This window comes from Caenorhabditis elegans, chromosome V, assembly GCF_000002985.6.
Source record: "Caenorhabditis elegans chromosome V".
NCBI lineage: Eukaryota > Metazoa > Nematoda > Chromadorea > Rhabditida > Rhabditidae > Caenorhabditis > Caenorhabditis elegans.
This window is the reverse complement of record NC_003283.11, coordinates 15,227,625-15,244,467: the sequence shown is the minus strand read 5'-3', so window position 1 is coordinate 15,244,467 and position 16,843 is coordinate 15,227,625. Positions and strand designations below refer to the sequence as shown.

The 16,843-nt window shown below is 32.7% G+C and overlaps 6 protein-coding genes, 1 non-coding gene and 1 pseudogene across 8 annotated transcripts; 4 read left to right on the top strand and 4 right to left on the bottom strand.

Annotated features, from left to right (window-relative positions):
• Positions 1-464: 464 nt before the first annotated feature.
• On the bottom strand, positions 465-2,909 carry chil-12 (GH18 domain-containing protein). Its single transcript, NM_074369.3, has 4 exons — positions 2,719-2,909; positions 2,065-2,163; positions 1,749-2,019; positions 465-1,341 (listed from the first exon to the last, which is right to left on the bottom strand). The coding sequence occupies exons 1-4, from the start codon at positions 2,882-2,884 to the stop codon at positions 525-527; spliced, it is 1,353 nt and encodes a 450-aa protein (NP_506770.2). The 5' UTR covers positions 2,885-2,909; the 3' UTR covers positions 465-524.
• A 1,243-nt stretch (positions 2,910-4,152) lies between these two features.
• srw-11 (G_PROTEIN_RECEP_F1_2 domain-containing protein) lies at positions 4,153-6,061 on the top strand (the record flags this gene model as incomplete). Its single annotated transcript, NM_001028887.3, has 3 exons — positions 4,153-4,760; positions 4,828-5,148; positions 5,203-6,061. The coding sequence occupies 3 exons, from the start codon at positions 4,153-4,155 to the stop codon at positions 5,396-5,398; spliced, it is 1,125 nt and encodes a 374-aa protein (NP_001024058.1). The 3' UTR covers positions 5,399-6,061.
• srw-12 (Serpentine Receptor, class T) lies at positions 5,816-7,298 on the top strand. Its single transcript, NM_001392667.1, has 3 exons — positions 5,816-6,374; positions 6,427-6,729; positions 6,954-7,298. Exons 1-3 carry the CDS (start codon positions 5,818-5,820, stop codon positions 7,132-7,134), a joined length of 1,041 nt encoding a protein of 346 aa, NP_001379186.1. The 5' UTR covers positions 5,816-5,817; the 3' UTR covers positions 7,135-7,298.
• Positions 7,299-8,706: 1,408 nt separating this feature from the next.
• On the top strand, positions 8,707-10,574 carry nhr-164 (Nuclear hormone receptor family member nhr-164; the record flags this gene model as incomplete). The annotated part of the gene is made up of 8 exons (NM_001322592.1): positions 8,707-8,821; positions 8,897-9,109; positions 9,164-9,253; positions 9,683-9,828; positions 9,880-10,106; positions 10,154-10,355; positions 10,398-10,472; positions 10,521-10,574. The coding sequence occupies 8 exons, from the start codon at positions 8,707-8,709 to the stop codon at positions 10,572-10,574; spliced, it is 1,122 nt and encodes a 373-aa protein (NP_001309454.1).
• Positions 10,575-10,623: 49 nt separating this feature from the next.
• srw-13 (G-protein coupled receptors family 1 profile domain-containing protein) lies at positions 10,624-11,968 on the bottom strand (the record flags this gene model as incomplete). The annotated part of the gene is made up of 4 exons (NM_074366.1): positions 10,624-10,659; positions 10,716-10,851; positions 10,896-11,237; positions 11,376-11,968. The coding sequence occupies 4 exons, from the start codon at positions 11,966-11,968 to the stop codon at positions 10,624-10,626; spliced, it is 1,107 nt and encodes a 368-aa protein (NP_506767.1).
• A 544-nt stretch (positions 11,969-12,512) lies between these two features.
• On the bottom strand, positions 12,513-13,925 carry srw-15 (G-protein coupled receptors family 1 profile domain-containing protein; the record flags this gene model as incomplete). The annotated part of the gene is made up of 4 exons (NM_074365.2): positions 12,513-12,628; positions 12,686-12,821; positions 12,893-13,234; positions 13,327-13,925. 4 exons carry the CDS (start codon positions 13,923-13,925, stop codon positions 12,575-12,577), a joined length of 1,131 nt encoding a protein of 376 aa, NP_506766.1. The 3' UTR covers positions 12,513-12,574.
• Positions 13,926-14,392: 467 nt separating this feature from the next.
• On the bottom strand, positions 14,393-16,376 carry cyp-34A3 (annotated as a pseudogene). Its single transcript has 7 exons — positions 16,295-16,376; positions 15,865-16,240; positions 15,316-15,620; positions 15,147-15,263; positions 14,893-15,103; positions 14,554-14,826; positions 14,393-14,509 (listed from the first exon to the last, which is right to left on the bottom strand). Coding segments are annotated over exons 1-7 (1,481 nt in total).
• Positions 15,131-15,235, top strand: C41G6.17. Its single transcript, NR_070028.1, has one exon. It is a non-coding gene; the product is annotated as a small nuclear RNA C41G6.17 (small nuclear RNA).
• Positions 16,377-16,843: the final 467 nt, after the last annotated feature.

Sequence of the window (16,843 nt, the reverse complement as noted above, 5' to 3'; positions counted from 1 at the left end):
TCCACTTAATCTAATGTGACTTTCGAGAAATTTGGAGACCTTCATTTGAATTATTTACAAAAACGCATTAGTTCGACAAATGAACTTGGACGTTTTTTTTTTTCCAGACGTTTTCCTACTGTTAAGTTACTAATATGAATAAATATATATTTAGATAGCACGGGAAAAAATGTTACAAGAAATTTTTGGAGTTTCTCAAAAGTGCGCAGAGAGGTTTTCAAAATTTATTTTGTAAAAATCTCGGTAAAAAATTTTTGTGGAAAAAAATACATTATAGAAATTTTATTAAAATTTGATAATCGTAGACTTTTACCAGATATACTTCATAATTTATGAGAGACGAATATTGAGATTTTCTGACTTTTATAACGCAAAAAAAATTTTAAAAGATTTTACAATGAAATTTACTCATTTTAGTAACATACTCATGTTTTTGAATCTTTTTTATTGGCATTACCTCGATTTTTTTGCAGAAAATATATTTTATTTTTAAACAAAGTTGATTTTTAACCATTTTCATTAGATTAAAACATTGAGCAATCGTATTCTTTTGATTTTTTGGTGCTACAAAACCCATCGTCAAATACAACTGTATCCAACAATTTATCAGATTCATCATCCATGTCCATTTGCCAAATCCAAACTCCTCCCAAATTCATATTTTGCACATAGTCGAGTTTCGCAGCAATGCTCCTTTTCACTTCAAAAGTTAGATATTCTTTTGTCGTTGAATTGTAGATAAATGCAGTTTCAGATAGGTCATCATAATTGTACGATGATAGATTGTATCCTTTTTGTAGTGCAGACCGTCTCGGCATATAAACCTCTCCAACTGCTTTTCCATCAATAAGAGTCACGTTTCTATAAACTTCTTTTCCGGGAAAATCGATGGGTTTTCCGACATTATTCCAAAGTCTCGCGAAAAAGGGAATCACAATATTAAATTTGCTCGATCTCATTGTTTCGCAGGAATAAATTGCTGCTGTATTATCAACATTCCACTGCTCTCTTCGTTCACTTCCACCGTAAATTGGTGAAATTGGTCCCGTGGGATTGCCCCATCCACTAGCCCAAGGGCCATAGTAGTCCATTGCAAATATATTGATAAAGTCGACATTTTCCACAATTTCATTCATTTTAAATCCTGATGCAAAACCAATGCCTTGTGGTGGAACCAATATCGATAGGATATAATCTTTTCTTGTTTTTAAAATTTCATTCAGTTCGAGTAAAAACTGAGAATACGCGTGTTTATCGGCAAGATGCGGCCATTTCCAGAATATATCAACTCCATCAAGTTTATGTTCCTCAAGGAATGAGAATATAGATTTAATGAATCTTCTGTAATATTTTAAAGTATTTTTAAAGTATTTTTTAAGTAAGTGGATGAGAACACACAAACAAAGCACAATCTTCGCGGCAAATCTACAAAACTGATCATTCCGATATGATTACTCAACTTGTTTGAATAAAAATAAATGTACAGAGAAACGTGGAAAAATTTTTTTTTAGTTAAAAAACAATTTATATTCAAGTAATAATATTCAAAAACTAGTTGAAAGTTGTCAGAGTTCAAAAATATTTAACAGCAGGACTTCTGCAAGTATTCTAGATCTTTTGAAGTTTTTTTTCAATTAAAATAAACTTTGTATTCAAACTAATCTAATACTTTTCTTGATGTTCGGAATGGGCTTTTTATATATTTTATAGATTTGTCTAGAAAATTCACCGCCATCCCCAATCCCCACCTCTTTTTTTCCTGGTTTCTCACCACTGGTGAGAAATTCTGAGAATGACCAGGGCCGCCAATTGAAAACATAAACTTTACTGTAGAGTTTTCCGTTTTTGCAATATTTCTCAGAGCCATAAATCGATTTTTGTTCCGAAAAACCAATGTCCCATCAAAGGTCAACTGAACGAACGCAAATATTGCATGTGTTAACTTTGAAACCTGATTTATTGTAATCTCAGAATCTGATGTTCCTGAATAGTATCCAATTATTCGTTTGCTGCAAGTATCTGAAAATAATTCAATTTTTATATATTTATTTTTGGCTTCTGAACTTTCTTCGGTTTTAATCGGTGGAAACTTGTTTTTGAAGCTATTGTAGATGGAAGAAGCATCGGGTGATGAAAGAGGCGTATATCCCGCTTTTGTAATTGCTGATAATAGGTTCAATTCGTTTTTATAAAAGTAGTTTAGTCCTAAATATTTATTAATCTACTAAACATCCTGTATAAAGACCTGTTGAAGGAGTCACGTCCTACGAAACAAGTCTGATTATTTACAAAAAAAGGTATAACTAACAAACTGCTCAGAAACAGTCGTCAAAAATAGACTTGCGAGATGTCGGGTGCTGATATGTGGTGTTGTTTAATAACGTATAACTCAAAAACTATTGAAGAAAGGAAGGCGGAATTTCAATAAATTTTATTTTGGAAGAAGATGCAACAGTTGACATCCGATACGTTTGAATTTGATCACAATCTTCAAGTGATCCACAATTTCCAAAAAAAGTAAGAAGCTGCTTATTGTCAAATCAGATACCACTGTAAAGTCAGAACTGTCTGAAAATTTCTGTAAAACTAAAGACTGGAATCTTTGGCGATCATTACTGGCACGATAAAATATAAATTTTTTCGCCTGTTTTACAAGTCAAACTCAATTTTTTAAACAATTATTTGACTAGTTTTCAGAATTTGAATCGGAAAACTTACGAAATGGATTAATGAAAACCCAAAACCCAGTCGCAATCAGAATTGATAAAATTCCACTACAAAAGACAACAGTGAGTACAGCTAGAGAGACGTCTTTTTCTTTAAATCGAGTTTTGCAATATTGTTGATCGCGACTGAAAACTAGGTGCTGCCGTTCGGCAACCATCCTTCCAGAAATTCACTGGTGAATCTGAAGGAATAAAAATTATGCAAAATACAAAAAATTTAAATTTGAAAAAGCAGAAAAATTTAAAATTATGAGATTCACTTATGTTCAAAAGTTTAGATAAACTTAAACAAAAATTGAAAAATAAAAACAATTAAACTGGAAAAATTCTACATAGAAACAAGTGCAGTTGTTATAATATTTACTGGCTAATTATCTTTTACTATGATATTTTTTACTTTTTTATCTTTTACTCATCCATTTTTTCGAAATTATCTTTTACTCATTTACTCATTTTTTTTCAAATTTATTTTTTTTATCTTTTACTCATCCATTTTGAAAAAAAATTATCTTTTACTCATTTACTCATTTTTTCCATTTTTTGCTAAAAATCAGTTTTTCGGGTAAAAAAGTTGCCAGGAAGCCGATTTGGCACCTAAATTTAAATTTGAAAAAGCAGAAAAAATTTAAAATTATGAGATTCACTTATGTTCAAAAATTTAGATAAACTTAAACAAAAATTGAAAAATAAAAACAATTACTGGTAATTTCTTTGAAACAAAGGAACAAGGAAAGATGATACGAGAAAATCACTGTGTAGAACTAATTAGATTCCTCACTGATCACTCAGCGTTAATTATAATGAGAGTTGACAGACTACAATACATTTAATGAATGGTACAAGTTTCATTTTCAGAACCGAAAATGATACGTTCTAAAAAAAATCACAGACAAATTTATGACTTTCTGATTGGAAACAAGTTTTGATATTTCAGAAAAAAAAGAAATTTCAAAATTTACTACCCAAGAATCTTCTGAAAAAAACCTTCTACTCAGAGAAGCTGTGGAACTCCTGGAAAAATTCCACATAGAAACAAGTGCAGTTGTTATAATATTTACTTCCAATATTTAAAACACAATTATTTGATGCAAAAAGCTCAGTGCATAACTATGCAGAAATAATCAAATGAGCTATGCATCTATATGAATCTGATGTCGACGAACTGAAACTTATATCAACAAGCTTTTATGAAATTTTTTAAATCAATTTATTTTTGCTGTGACAATTTTTAAGGTAACGTATGCATATCTCTAACACTTTCCTTTGAGTCCAAAAACTACTACTCTTTTTGAAAACATACTTACATGGCAGGTATACCTATAATTTCACTACAACTCAGCTGCACTTTCCCTAACTCGAAGCATAATTATATGTGAGCCAGCACCATCTGACTATCACAAGCTTCTGTCACTTTTTTTATTTTCTAATGGAGGATACCTTCGAAGAAAACTTCACAAATTCCACCGATGAATATGAGATCTTCGAAATAAATTCCACCGATACATTCGATTTATATGATCTGCTTCATGCGATTGACCTGTCTGGTCAATTATTTCAAGACTATTTTTGGATAGCTTCATGTTTCTCAAATTTGTTCCATTTATTTATTCTGCTTCACAAAGAGCTGAGATCATCCGGAAGTTACACAATCATGATTGGAATTTGTATTGCCGATTTAACAATTGCTATTATTAGTTTGGAAAATTTTGCTGTAAAACTCTCATTGCTACCTGAAACCTACCCTATTCCTCCACAGTGCTTGAGAAGCGACTACAAATCTTTTATCCCTTTGTTAAGGCTGAGGCAGCAAGTTGACACTTTAGGCCGTCGTCTATCAGTCTGGTTGGCAATTTTATTGGTATTCATCAGAGCTGTATCTGTAAAATTTCATATGAAGCGTTGGGTTGAGAAGATTAACAAGCCCAGAGTTGCAATCTATATGATGACTGGGGTGGCAACTTTTTGGCTCTTTTTTGATTCATGGCAGTTTTTATTCACTACAGTATTTTGGTTGCCAGATAATGTGGACGATATGTAAGTTATTTTTAAATTGGAAGAAACAAAGCCGATGTATCTTGTTTTTTGTAGAAATCATTTTCAGATGCAAAGTATTGCCGGAAAAATATATAAAACAGATCCATGTGTATGCAATTCCTACAAATTTTCAACGAATTGTCAGTTACATTTTCGAACTCAGTTCTCAGCTAAAAATTATGGCTGCAATTTGTCATCTCTCGTTGACAGTGTATTTATCAATTCAACTACGCACAATTCTGAGACGAAGACGACGATTATCTGGAACGAATAACGTTGAAGCTGCAGTTAACACAAAACTCATCCTGTTCATATCAATTGCGTTTTCCATTACTCAATGTGTCGGAGCTCTTACAGTAATTGATTACAGTGGTGACGCAATTTCTATGTAAAGTTTACAAAAATCAATTCAAAACTCAAATAATGCTTTTTTATTTTTTAGAAAAATAATAACTACTGCGTTAACCATCTCAAATAACCTGAGAACTCTGAACTCTATATCAAATGTCTTTGTTTGTTATTTTATGTCAGTTCAGTATAAGAATGCGGTAAAAAGTTTAGCATTTTGGAGACGTCGGGAAGTTTATGTAGTTGAAGATATTTCATTACAAACCATCTATCAAGCGAGGGACAACTGATTTATTTTTGAGTAAAATAACATATGGCTGCGATTTATACAGTTGAAGTTGTTCAAAGTTTTTTGTCAGAAAACTCTTATAAAAATTGTCCAACAAGCTCAAGCTTTTATTTTATAGAAAACAGTTATTTTTCATGACTCTTAAAAACTGTGGCCATCGTTCAGCAAATCAACTTTTAAATGCTTTAGGTTTTTTGGATTACTTACAATTGATAGCATTTTTACGTCAAATAAGTTTTCATTTGTGCGAAACTTTGAAATGTTTACAATTGGAATGCCATGCCCGATAAATTGCCATGAATCTATAGAAATCGATATGCAACGGAAAATGTTTTGAGTTGGAGCTCATTGATAAATGTTTATATTTCAAAACTTGGGGTCCAGGAGTTATTTTTTGTTTTCTTTTTTGATTTTTAAAGAATGGAGACATTTGAAATAAATTCCACATTCGATTTATACAACGTTCTCTATGCAGTTGAGCAATTTGGTACACTAATTCAAGACTATTTTTGGATAGCTTCCTGCTTTTCAAATTTATTTCATCTATTTATTTTGCTTCACAAGGAACTGCGATCTTTGGGAATATATACAATAATTACTGGAATTTGTATTGCTGATTTAACAGCAGCACTTGTAAATCTACATTATTTTGCCATTAAACAATCACTGCTACCTGAAATCAATCCAATTCCTCCGCCATGTTTACGCAGCGACTATAAAGATTTTATCCCAGTGATCAAACTGCAGCAGAAACTGGAGGCTTTAGGGCATCGACTAGCAGTTTGGTTGGCAATTTTATTGTGTTTTATAAGAATTATATCTCTCAAATCTCACACGAAGAGTTGGGTTGGGAAGATTAACAAGCCAAAAAATACGATATATATGATGGCTGGGATTGCAACTTTTTGGCTTTTACTCGATTCATGGCAGTTTTTATTCACTACAGTATTTTGGTTGCCCGACAATATTGCAGACGTGTATGATTTTTTTACAATTACTGAAAACATATTTAATTTAATATATTTTCAGATGCAAAGTACTTCCTCCGAAATTCATAAAGCAAATCAACGTGTATGCAATTCCTTCGAGTATCAATAGTATTTCAACTTATATTTACGAACTCAGTCCCAAACTTAAAATCGCATCTGTAGTACTTCTTGTGACGTTGACTTGTATTTTATTCCGAGTACGGAAGCTCTCCGTACTCGAAAACGATGAATCATCGGATAACACGAGGCTGATTTTATTCATGTCTGTTTTGTTCACATTTCCTGAAGTTTTCGGAGCACTTGAATCAGCAATACCGTATTCAGAAAGTGATATCGTATATTTGTAAGTTTAAATTTGAAAAAAATTGTTTAATACCACCGGTTAGCCTTAAAGTTATCCTTAATTGTTTCCAATTTGAGATTTTTGTCTTAACTAAGTTACTATTAGGCATTTTAGTACGAATATTGAAGAATGTACGAAAAGCAGCGATTATTACAAGAAAAATCGATTTATAAACTCAAAAAACAAAATTGGCTCTTTGTTTTACACAGATAAATATTTTTCAGAGAAATGTCAACAACAGCTATAGTCGTATCAAATAATTTGAGAACACTGAATTCTATATCACATGTGTTTATGTGCTATTCTATATCAACACAGTATAAGAAGGTCGTGAGAAGTTTGGCATTTTGGAGGCATCCAGATGTGGCAGTTGTTGGCGATGTTTCAATGCAACTAATGAATTAACCTCGTGGAGAATGACTCAAAACCTTTCGAAATCTCTTCAAAATGAGATCTGCTTTTTTTGATTTCTTTTTTTTTTTTTAATATTTGTGGTATCAGTTTGGTATAAGTTTTATACTATTTCGCGTAAAAATATCCTATGACAGAACAATAAAAATTGTTTTTTTTTACTTTATTTATTTTTCAGTTGTCGACTGTCAAAATAATTTTAATTAGTTTAAAATCATGAGAAGTATTGTTGATTGGTTGACTAAAACACATGAAAAATTTTGCCCTTTCCGTATACACCCCTTTAGATTGTAATCAGGATCGATGAGATAGCAATACATAATAAGAAACGGTTCCTTTGAACTAGTAGACGCTTGTGGAATAAGTTCCGTGTCAAAATGTATAATTTCTTGTTGCTTCTACCATATTTTCCCTACTAGTAATGCATGCAAAAATTTTTCAATCCATAATTTCGAGTGAAACTTTAGTTGTAAATAGAGATTGGTAATTTTTGATTAATTATTTTAGGTTAAAAATTATTCGATTCCAGCTTTGGTTTTGCAAATTTCAAGCTCTAATTCAGTACTATTAATGCATTGTAAGAACGAAAACAATCTTCAAAGAATCATTTGAAAAACGTTTTTCTGTTAATAAGACTAACGGGGTACTGACAGAAATTAAAAACTAATAGGGAAATACGACAGCTTGATTTTTCTGAACGACTTTATTTTTTACTTACAATTAGATTACTTAAAAACAGTTAAATATGTTGTGTGCCAAAACCACGTGCTGATCTGTACTTGCCAAAATTATGAATAATCATGTTTACCAAATATCAATACTTGAAACTCAACTCTATGAAACTATTCAGAACCATATTCTTTATAAATTAACAGTTGTCCCCCACTGTTTCTTTTTAAGATGTTATCTGTCAAGGTTTGAGAAAGGTGTGCGAGATGTTCACCCTCTCTTCGTCCGCATTCTACGGGAGTAATGAGCGCAAAAAGTGTTCAATGGTCTTGAGACCATCCTACAGACACTCGACTGCAATATAGCAAAGTCTATATTATTAGAAAAAAAAAACGGTCAGAAAAACTAAATTTTTAATTAAACTTCTGCTATAAAACACGCCTATACCATGATGAACGAATATAATATTTTTAAAAAATATATAAAAACAGGTGTTTGCAAAGAAAACATTATAAAAGCTTTCGAAAAAGAAAACATACTCAGAAGATGTCGGCCGATTAGCATTTAACCGGGATGTTTCACTTTTAAATAACACATTTCTGTCAATTTTTTATACCAATGAATATCTAATTACGGAACATTAAAAAAAACAAAACATATTAATTCATTTTTGCTACATTTTTGGTCGCACCGAATGTTATCAGCTTCAACAAAAAATAACAACAAAAATCATCAAAAAAAAAGTCAAAATAATGCAAAATACGAGCATCACTGAATGAAAATTAACTCCGGCTTTTGTGACAGAGACAAGTTTAGATTTTAAAAAGCCACCATAAAATAATTTTGAAGAATATTTGAACTTTTTTCATTCGATATTCCGAGTGAAAGATACAATCTATGGACTACGGTAGAACAAGAAGGAAACGTCTTTTAATGAATGGATCAGATGAATCAGAGAATCAATACGCACAGCACTACGTGGAGTTTCTCGAAACTATGTCTTATACAAAATGTAAGTTTTCTTTACTGTCAAATTGACGTGCACACTTCCGCCTCCTAAACTATAACTTATTATACATGATTTCAGTTGGAGTCTGCGCTGTTTGCGGTTTCTCTTGCCAAGTTCAGTATCATTTTGGTGGTGTTGTGTGTGGAGCATGTTCGGCATTCTTCCGAAGAACCGTTTCATTAAATATTCGATATTTATGTGACGGTGACAATCAGTGCAAAAGCATGCTGAAAAAATGCAGAGCATGCCGATTCGAGTCATGTGTTAAAACTGCCGGAATGAAGAGAAGTTGTAAGTCACTTTTAGTCAATAGATAGAAGGTTTTGATTTTTGTTATTATTTCAGTGGTGAGGCGGAAAAAACCCACGATAAAAACAACTCCATTATACATAAAGAATAGAGAGACACATGTGAGAAATGAAGATGTTTTAAGAGGTAAACAGAATACCGAAAAGCTTTGAAATTTTTAAATTACTATATCAGCGATTTCGAGGCACATAAGATTGTTTCTCAAGTGAATCAATTTTTTAAAACTGAATTTCCAAAGAATTTTCATTTGTTTGCCTGCACTTAATCCCTCCAAGAACTATGAAAGTCTAAAATCTTCAAGCAAAAATCTATTATAAAAAGGATATTCCGATCTGAAGGTTTTCCGTGAATTTTATATCAATTCCTTAATATTTCTCCAAAATCAGGTTTTTTTGGTTGTGAGAAGATTTAATGGTAGAAAAATAATTTTTTTAACAAAAATTCTAAACTCCCACTGAAGTCCAATAGTTTTTGTATTTTTATCGAAAAAGTACAGTTTTCCTAAAAATAACCTTTCGAACTTTTTAGAATCCCCTCAAAATTAAAATTTTTCAGCTTTCATACCATCTTACACACATCCTAGTCCTGCAAATGAAACTGTAGAGGACAAGGGGAAATTTAGCGAAAAATTAAAATTAAGCCATGGAAACATCCTAAAATTCTACATCAATCAAGTGAGATATGCAAAACGGAAAAATACGGTATCGCTCAATTAATTTCAAATCAATAAAATACGTACATGTATTTTCCAGAATATATTTACTATAAAGACAACTGAAGATTTCATGCGATTAGTTAATTTTCAAAGAAAAATAGCTGATGAAACATGTTCATCGTTTCCGGGAGTCGAATTAATTGATGAGAATAATATTCTGATTCTTCGTAAATATCTCCAATTTTCAAGTGTTTGGATCGAATCCACATGGACATATTGGATCACAAATTCTTCAGTTTCAGTTGATAATATGGAGATGGATAAGTTAGTCGAAAAAAAAGTTGCTGAAAAATTAAAATTTCATATATCAGAAGGCTAAAAGAACTCATTGAGCACGTCAAATCAACACTACTAATTTCGCTGTCTCAATTAAAACTCAATATTTTCGAATTCGCAGCATTCAAATCATTTTTCGTCTGGAAATTAGTGTTCCACAAAACAAGCGTTGCCATGAAAACTATCGGGCAGGAGCATTATGAATGTGTCAGCAGTGCCTTAAAAAGTTATTATCAGGTGAGTGTTGATTGATTTCATTATTTTTGATAATAATTTCAGACATACACTTCAATGGATTCAACTGAAATTGCTGTTCGAATTGGTGAAATAACGCTATTGTTATCATTAGTTTTTGTTAGTAAAATCGATTTAAAATCAAAGTCCAGTGAGTTGAATTTTCAGCAAATATATCACGACATGGCAAAACTGTATGTGCATTTGGGACTTCCATTTTGAAATTTGTTGTACTTGTATATGAATAAACTAATCACGTCTATTCATGGAATTATAAAGATCTTCTATGAAAGAGTACTTGATTAGCCTGAAAATCTTTTTATTTGATTTTATTGAAAGATTAATACGAAAAACGAAAAATACCTTTTTCCTAACAGTGAACAAAGATTTGACCACATCTCGATATTGAGATGATAGGAGAAAGCAAACGAAAAAGTGTGAAAATGCATTAAACGTTCTAAGGACTGCAATAGGAAACTCCAAGGCGACTGCTGTGCTTCTGAAAACTTCAACTTGGTACAGGTTGGTCATTATTTAACTAACATGAGATCAGGATAATGTATAGCTATCGTCTCAATATGATAAATGAAAAATGCACTGAAACCACTCAACCCTTCTGAGAACGTAAAAATGATTGTCATGAATAATATCAATTTGGTTGTATTATCAGCTGGCTCATTTTCTTTTCTTTGAAGATTTTGCCTTCTTTTCTTGATCTGGCGTAGGGCTATCAACAAAGAAACAGTAAGAAGTGGATAAATAACTGCAGAGGAGACATTCACAAAAAACTCAACAATTCTCCAATCAATCATCATTCTGTCCATTTTCACAGGAGCTGCTAGGACGTACTCTGGAGTTATGAATTGTGGTCCATAGAGTTTACAGCTGAAGTTGACAAAATTAACCGTTCAAAGGAGAATTAATTTTGTACACCTACGAGTAAATTTAACACTAAGCTATCAAGTACGAGTAACTTTAGATATTGTAACTTTACGAAATTGCGCAAATTGTTCTGAAACAAACCTCTCGACTGCATTATCTGGCAACCAAAATACTCTATAAAATGTAAACTTCCACGTGGAATACAATGTCCAAAACGTCGCGCATATTATCAAAGTTATCACAGATCCCTGTGGACTTGTTAAAGTGTCAACTCTCTCACTCATAGGAAACATTACAGATATCAGCCTAATAATAGCCATCACAACTGCAAGCCACGAAAATAATCGGCGTGATATTTGACTTGCAGTTGTAACTAACTCTTCACCTAGATTCACTCCCATATAATCACTTCTTATACAAGAATAACCAGAAGTTCCAGTGAATATCATCGGGACATATCCCAGCTCTCCAGCTTTAGAGTAAAAATTTATAGACGTTGAAATAATGTCAGAAATACAAATTCCGATCATTAGAATGTAGACGGAAGAAGATCGCAGCTCTTTTTGAAAGAGAACTATCAAATGGAAAAGGTTCACAATTATCGTGGGGGCTTGAAGATAGAAATTGGCTTTTATGGAGTATTCGGCAGTAAGAAAAAATATACTTTGATAATAATCGTCATCGGGAGCTATGTACTCATAATCTGAGATAGAAGTTGTAGTTGGTTTTGGCATTGTCTGAAGAAAAAAAAAAGAAATTCGGAAAAATTCAACATGTGGGCTCCGCCTTTATCTGGGACTTTTTGCGAGACTTGATTAAAATTTTAGTAGCGGAAGAAATTCAGAAAACAAAACTTAAAGCACACAGATGATAAAAACCTATACTTTAGTTTTTATAACATGGCTAACGGAGTCTAACAAATCTTAAATTTTCTTGTTACGTATACATTAACCTAGACTAGATATTAATTTGGAAATGGATAGGTTATTGGGTAATAAAAATTTTTGCGAGTTTTTGCGGAACAGGTGTGAGGTGTTTATTTGATAAGAGTATATTTTGTTGTAGATATACCTTTGAGGTCATGGGCACCCAAATATTTTACAAATTATTTTCTCTGATCAGCGATAATATCAACCAGGGATGAGCGGGAATCAAATTTTGGCAGGTTGCAGGATATTCCGAAAACTGGCACTTGTCAAAATTTGTGAATGCTGGAAATGAAAAAAATTCTGTAACTGCAATTGACATTCATAATAATGTGTTTTGTTTTCTACTTTATAATATTTATTTTTTCAAACAAAAAATACAACTGTTTATGCAATGTTTCAAATCTGTGTAGTTTAGCTTTTAATTGTGATAGTGCTTGTAGAGCGGGTCAGATCAATTTGGTTTTTCTGAAAAAAAAAGGAATTGAAGAGGTAATTGTGTTAAATTTAAATTTTTTAAAGTACCTTTTTCTTAGAAATGAACAAGGATTTCACTACATCTCGATATTGCGAAGATAGGAAAAAACAAACGAAAAAATGGGAAAATGCATTGAATGTTTTGAGGACAGCGATTGGGAACTCAGAAGTGAGTACCGCGTTTCTGGAAATATAACTCTAAAAAAGTAGATCCTAATTTGAACCTATAACCCTGAATTTGAAAAAAAAACTCACTCAAACTCTAGGTATTTTCTCTGAATCTTTGTAATATTATACATTAGTAACGCATTAAATCCGCTTAACCCCTCTGATAACATAAAAGTGATTGTCATAAATAATATCAATTTGGTTGTGTTATCAGCTGGTTCTGACTCCTTTCTTTGATTGTTCTGCCTTCTTTTCTTGATTTTCAGTAATGCAACCAACAGCGAAATAGTGAGAAGCGGATAAATAATTGCAGAAGAGAAGTTCACAATGAATTCAATAAAACCCCAGGTGCTCATCAGTTTCGGAAGATTCACAGGTGTGGCAAGAACGTATCGAGGTGTTATGAAACTTTCAAACATTGATTTGCATCTGAAACAGTTCGTGCAAAAATGCAAAAAGTTTCAGATGTTAATTTTTCAATTTCCGGGCGAGTGTGACTTCCGCCCCGCTTTAAAACTTACATTTCATTAGCGTTGTCTGGTAACCAAAAAACACGATAAAACGCAAATTGCCAAGTCGAATAGAGTGTCCAAAACATCATACACAACATTAAAGTAATCACTGCGCCTTTTGCCGATGTCAGTTTCTTTACTCTTTGGCTCAATGGAAAAGTTACTGATAGTAGCCGAATAATAGCCATCAAAACGGCCAACCACACAGATAACCGGCGAGTTATTTGACTTATGGTAGACAATAATTGCAATCCAATATTGATCTCCAGGTAGTCATATCTCAAACAAGACATTTCAACGGACCCGGCGAAGAGTAATGGGAGCCATCCGAGTTCTCCGGCTTGGTTGTAGAAGTTTATCGACGTGAGGACAATGTCGGATATGCATACCCCAATCATGAAAATGTATACTGCACATAATCGCAGCTCTTTTTGTAGGAGAACTATTAAATGGAAAAGATTCACAATTATCGTCGCAATTCCTAGATACAAATTGATTTTCGTGCAGATTGTATAAATAGTTTTATAGATGTCATAGTCGGTATCGTAGTCGTAAACTACGTGATCGTCAGCTGGAGTAGCTGAGGTAGAGCTTATAGATTTTGGCATTTTCTGGAAAATAAGAATTATAGGGTTTTTTTTTGAAGATTAACTGAAAACTTTAAATACATAGGAATCTATCTGAACAAATGGCATGCCGAAAAATGCAAAGATCTCAGCAGTCTCAAATACCTCTTCCAGACATAATTAAGTGAATTTGTGTCAAAACAAATCACGGGTTATCAAAAATGATCAAATTTACACTAAAGCCGCTCAGCATACGTAGTAATTTAGTTTTGGGGTATTACAGTATTGTGAAAAAGCTCTTACGATCAGAGTTTTATGTTAATAATTTAATAAATTTTGAACAGCAATAACTCTTTTGCAAGAAAAACGATCGAGCGACGAAAAAAACGAACGAAAAATTATAAGTTTAACTATTTGAGAGCTTTTCTGAAAAAAAGAGATGTTGATTGACAGTGGCTTCAAATGTTCATTAAAAATAAAATATATCAATTATTGACGAGAAACAGGAATCAATCTGATATATAGTTTGGTGGCCTTTTCATTATTCCAAATGGAGTAGAAGTTTTGATCTCTGGTTTGATTCCAACTGCTTCGAAATCAAAGTCCAAGACAAGATTTCCAATTATCTGAATACTTTTGCAATTAAATTTCAAATCAAATTTATATTTACCAAATACAGTTCAGCTCTAGCCAATGATTCTCCGGGGCACGATCGTTTTCCGAGATTAAATGGGATGAGCTTTTTCTCTAAAGTACTGTTCTCGATGAACCGTTCGGGGTCGAATCTAGTATGATCTTCGAACAATTCTTCGTCTGTGTGGATCATGGATAGTTGATTAGCTACAACGGTTCCAGCAGCAATAGGTTGACCATCAATTTCCGTGTCTTCTCGAAGTTCACGGAATATGTTGATATTAAGGATTGATGCAATTCTCTGGATTTCCTAAAAAAAATCACATTATTTTTGAATTATTGTCCTTTTAATTTAAAAACATCTTGATCTACTAACATTCAAAACTGCCATTAAATACGGCGTGCGTGCCCGATCGGTCAGTGATAATCTTCGTATGCCTCCAGTTACTTCGAGGAGTTCTGATCTCAGTTTTTCCACAACTTCGGGATGGTTTAGCAAGCAGATGCCAGCCCAAAGGAGTGTTGTAGAAGAGGTATCCTGTCCCGCTAGCCATAGATCAAATAGATCGATCGCAAGGCTTTCCAGCCTGTAGTTTAATTTTTTTTAATTTGCCACTCAAAATATATTACGTAAAAGTGGAGTCAATGCCTTCTTTTTTGTCTTTCTCAATTTTAATCAAAAAGGCATCCACAAAATCATCGCCGTCTTCACTTGGGACATGACTTCCATTTTCAATTGATGTCGTTCTAAAGGTTTTGCATGTTAGTATAATATAGTACTAAACTGAAATTTATTCACCGTTCTTGAATTTCTTTCTGAACGAGACTGTAGATGTATTCTACCGGAGCCAGTGTATATTTAGTTCTCCATCTCAGCAGATTTGATTTCAACAGCCAAACTGGTAGGAAAGCTTCGAAAATTGATACTTCTTCCAGTGCCTTGGTCAAATACACTTTCATTGTCTCAAATTCCAGATTTCCCTGCTCAAATCTTTTCGAAACCAACATTCGGTTTATGATTGAACCGACTAATAAATCAAACATCGTTGCTGCATTCACTTCGATAACTCCATTTTTCCGTGAGTTTTTGAGAAGTCTTGGATTCTAAAAATTGATTGCTTTGGGAATATTTTTTCGGTTTTCATTAGGTATTTATTTGGAAAAATTGAATTTGTTTTCAAACTCATTTCTCGGTCAAGTTTTCTATCCGGAAAATGTCTGAACATGTTTGAATTTTTAAAAAAAGTCTTTGTTTAATTGAGCAAATTTTGAGTCTATATGTTCAAAATTGTCCGAACCGTTAATCCGGCTTTAAATATGAGCAGTTTTCTGAAAGATTTTGAAACACCTGTATCTGTACTCGTCCATAATCCTGTCCTCCATAATGTTTTTTCCAAGTCCGAAATTTCTCAAGGTAGTCAGCGCAAATCGGCGATGCTCTTGCCAAAAAGCTCCATTGGATCCAATGATTCCTCGTCCTTCTCTAATATAATTCATTACACCAGTCGTAAATCGATGTCCAAAGATGTTAGCTTTTTTCACATGAGTTTCATATGCAATGTCATAGTCGGCAATGAAAACTATAGGAATAGGGCCAAACCATAGCGTAAAGAATTTTCCGTATTGTTTTTTGAAAACCTGGAATCCAGCTACTATTCCTCCAGTTTTCCATGAATTATAGACAAGTTGATGTAAGTTTCCAATTAAAGGCAGAGGTAACGGACCTGAAGTATTGAAGATTTGTTTTTTTTTAGTTTATATTCTGCAATGAGACTCACCATTCGGATTCTTTTTTCTTCCTCTCCAAAGTTTGCACGAAAAATAAATTAGAATTGTAGTAACCAACGTTACGAAGATCATTTTCTTCAAAAACTCAACTGAATTTACTTTACTCTTACAAATCGAGTTTACCAGACATAAACTAGACAGTAGAAAGAATTGAGAGAGAGAGAGAGGATAGAGAAATAAAAATTTGGTTTCTATTGGAAACGGAGTTGAATCTGGTTTTTGGAATTTTTTAATGCCTGAATAACTTCTATAGCACCTCCTTTCTAATTAATAGTAAGGAGCATGACGTTTTTCAGCATATTTTTGGGAGCTGAAAATTGAAAAACTGTTCCAGGAAAAACAAAGGAATTTATCACATTCATTTTTAAATGGAAAACAAACTTCCTGATCATTTCAGTTTGCAGGTATCTATTAAAAATTCCCGAATTTTCACGAAAAATTATATTTGGCATAATTATTTTAGCATAATTTTTGAAACCTTCGGAAAAGTATTACCACTTCTCCAACAAATATTTCAAGAAAACTTTAGAAGCGCTGTA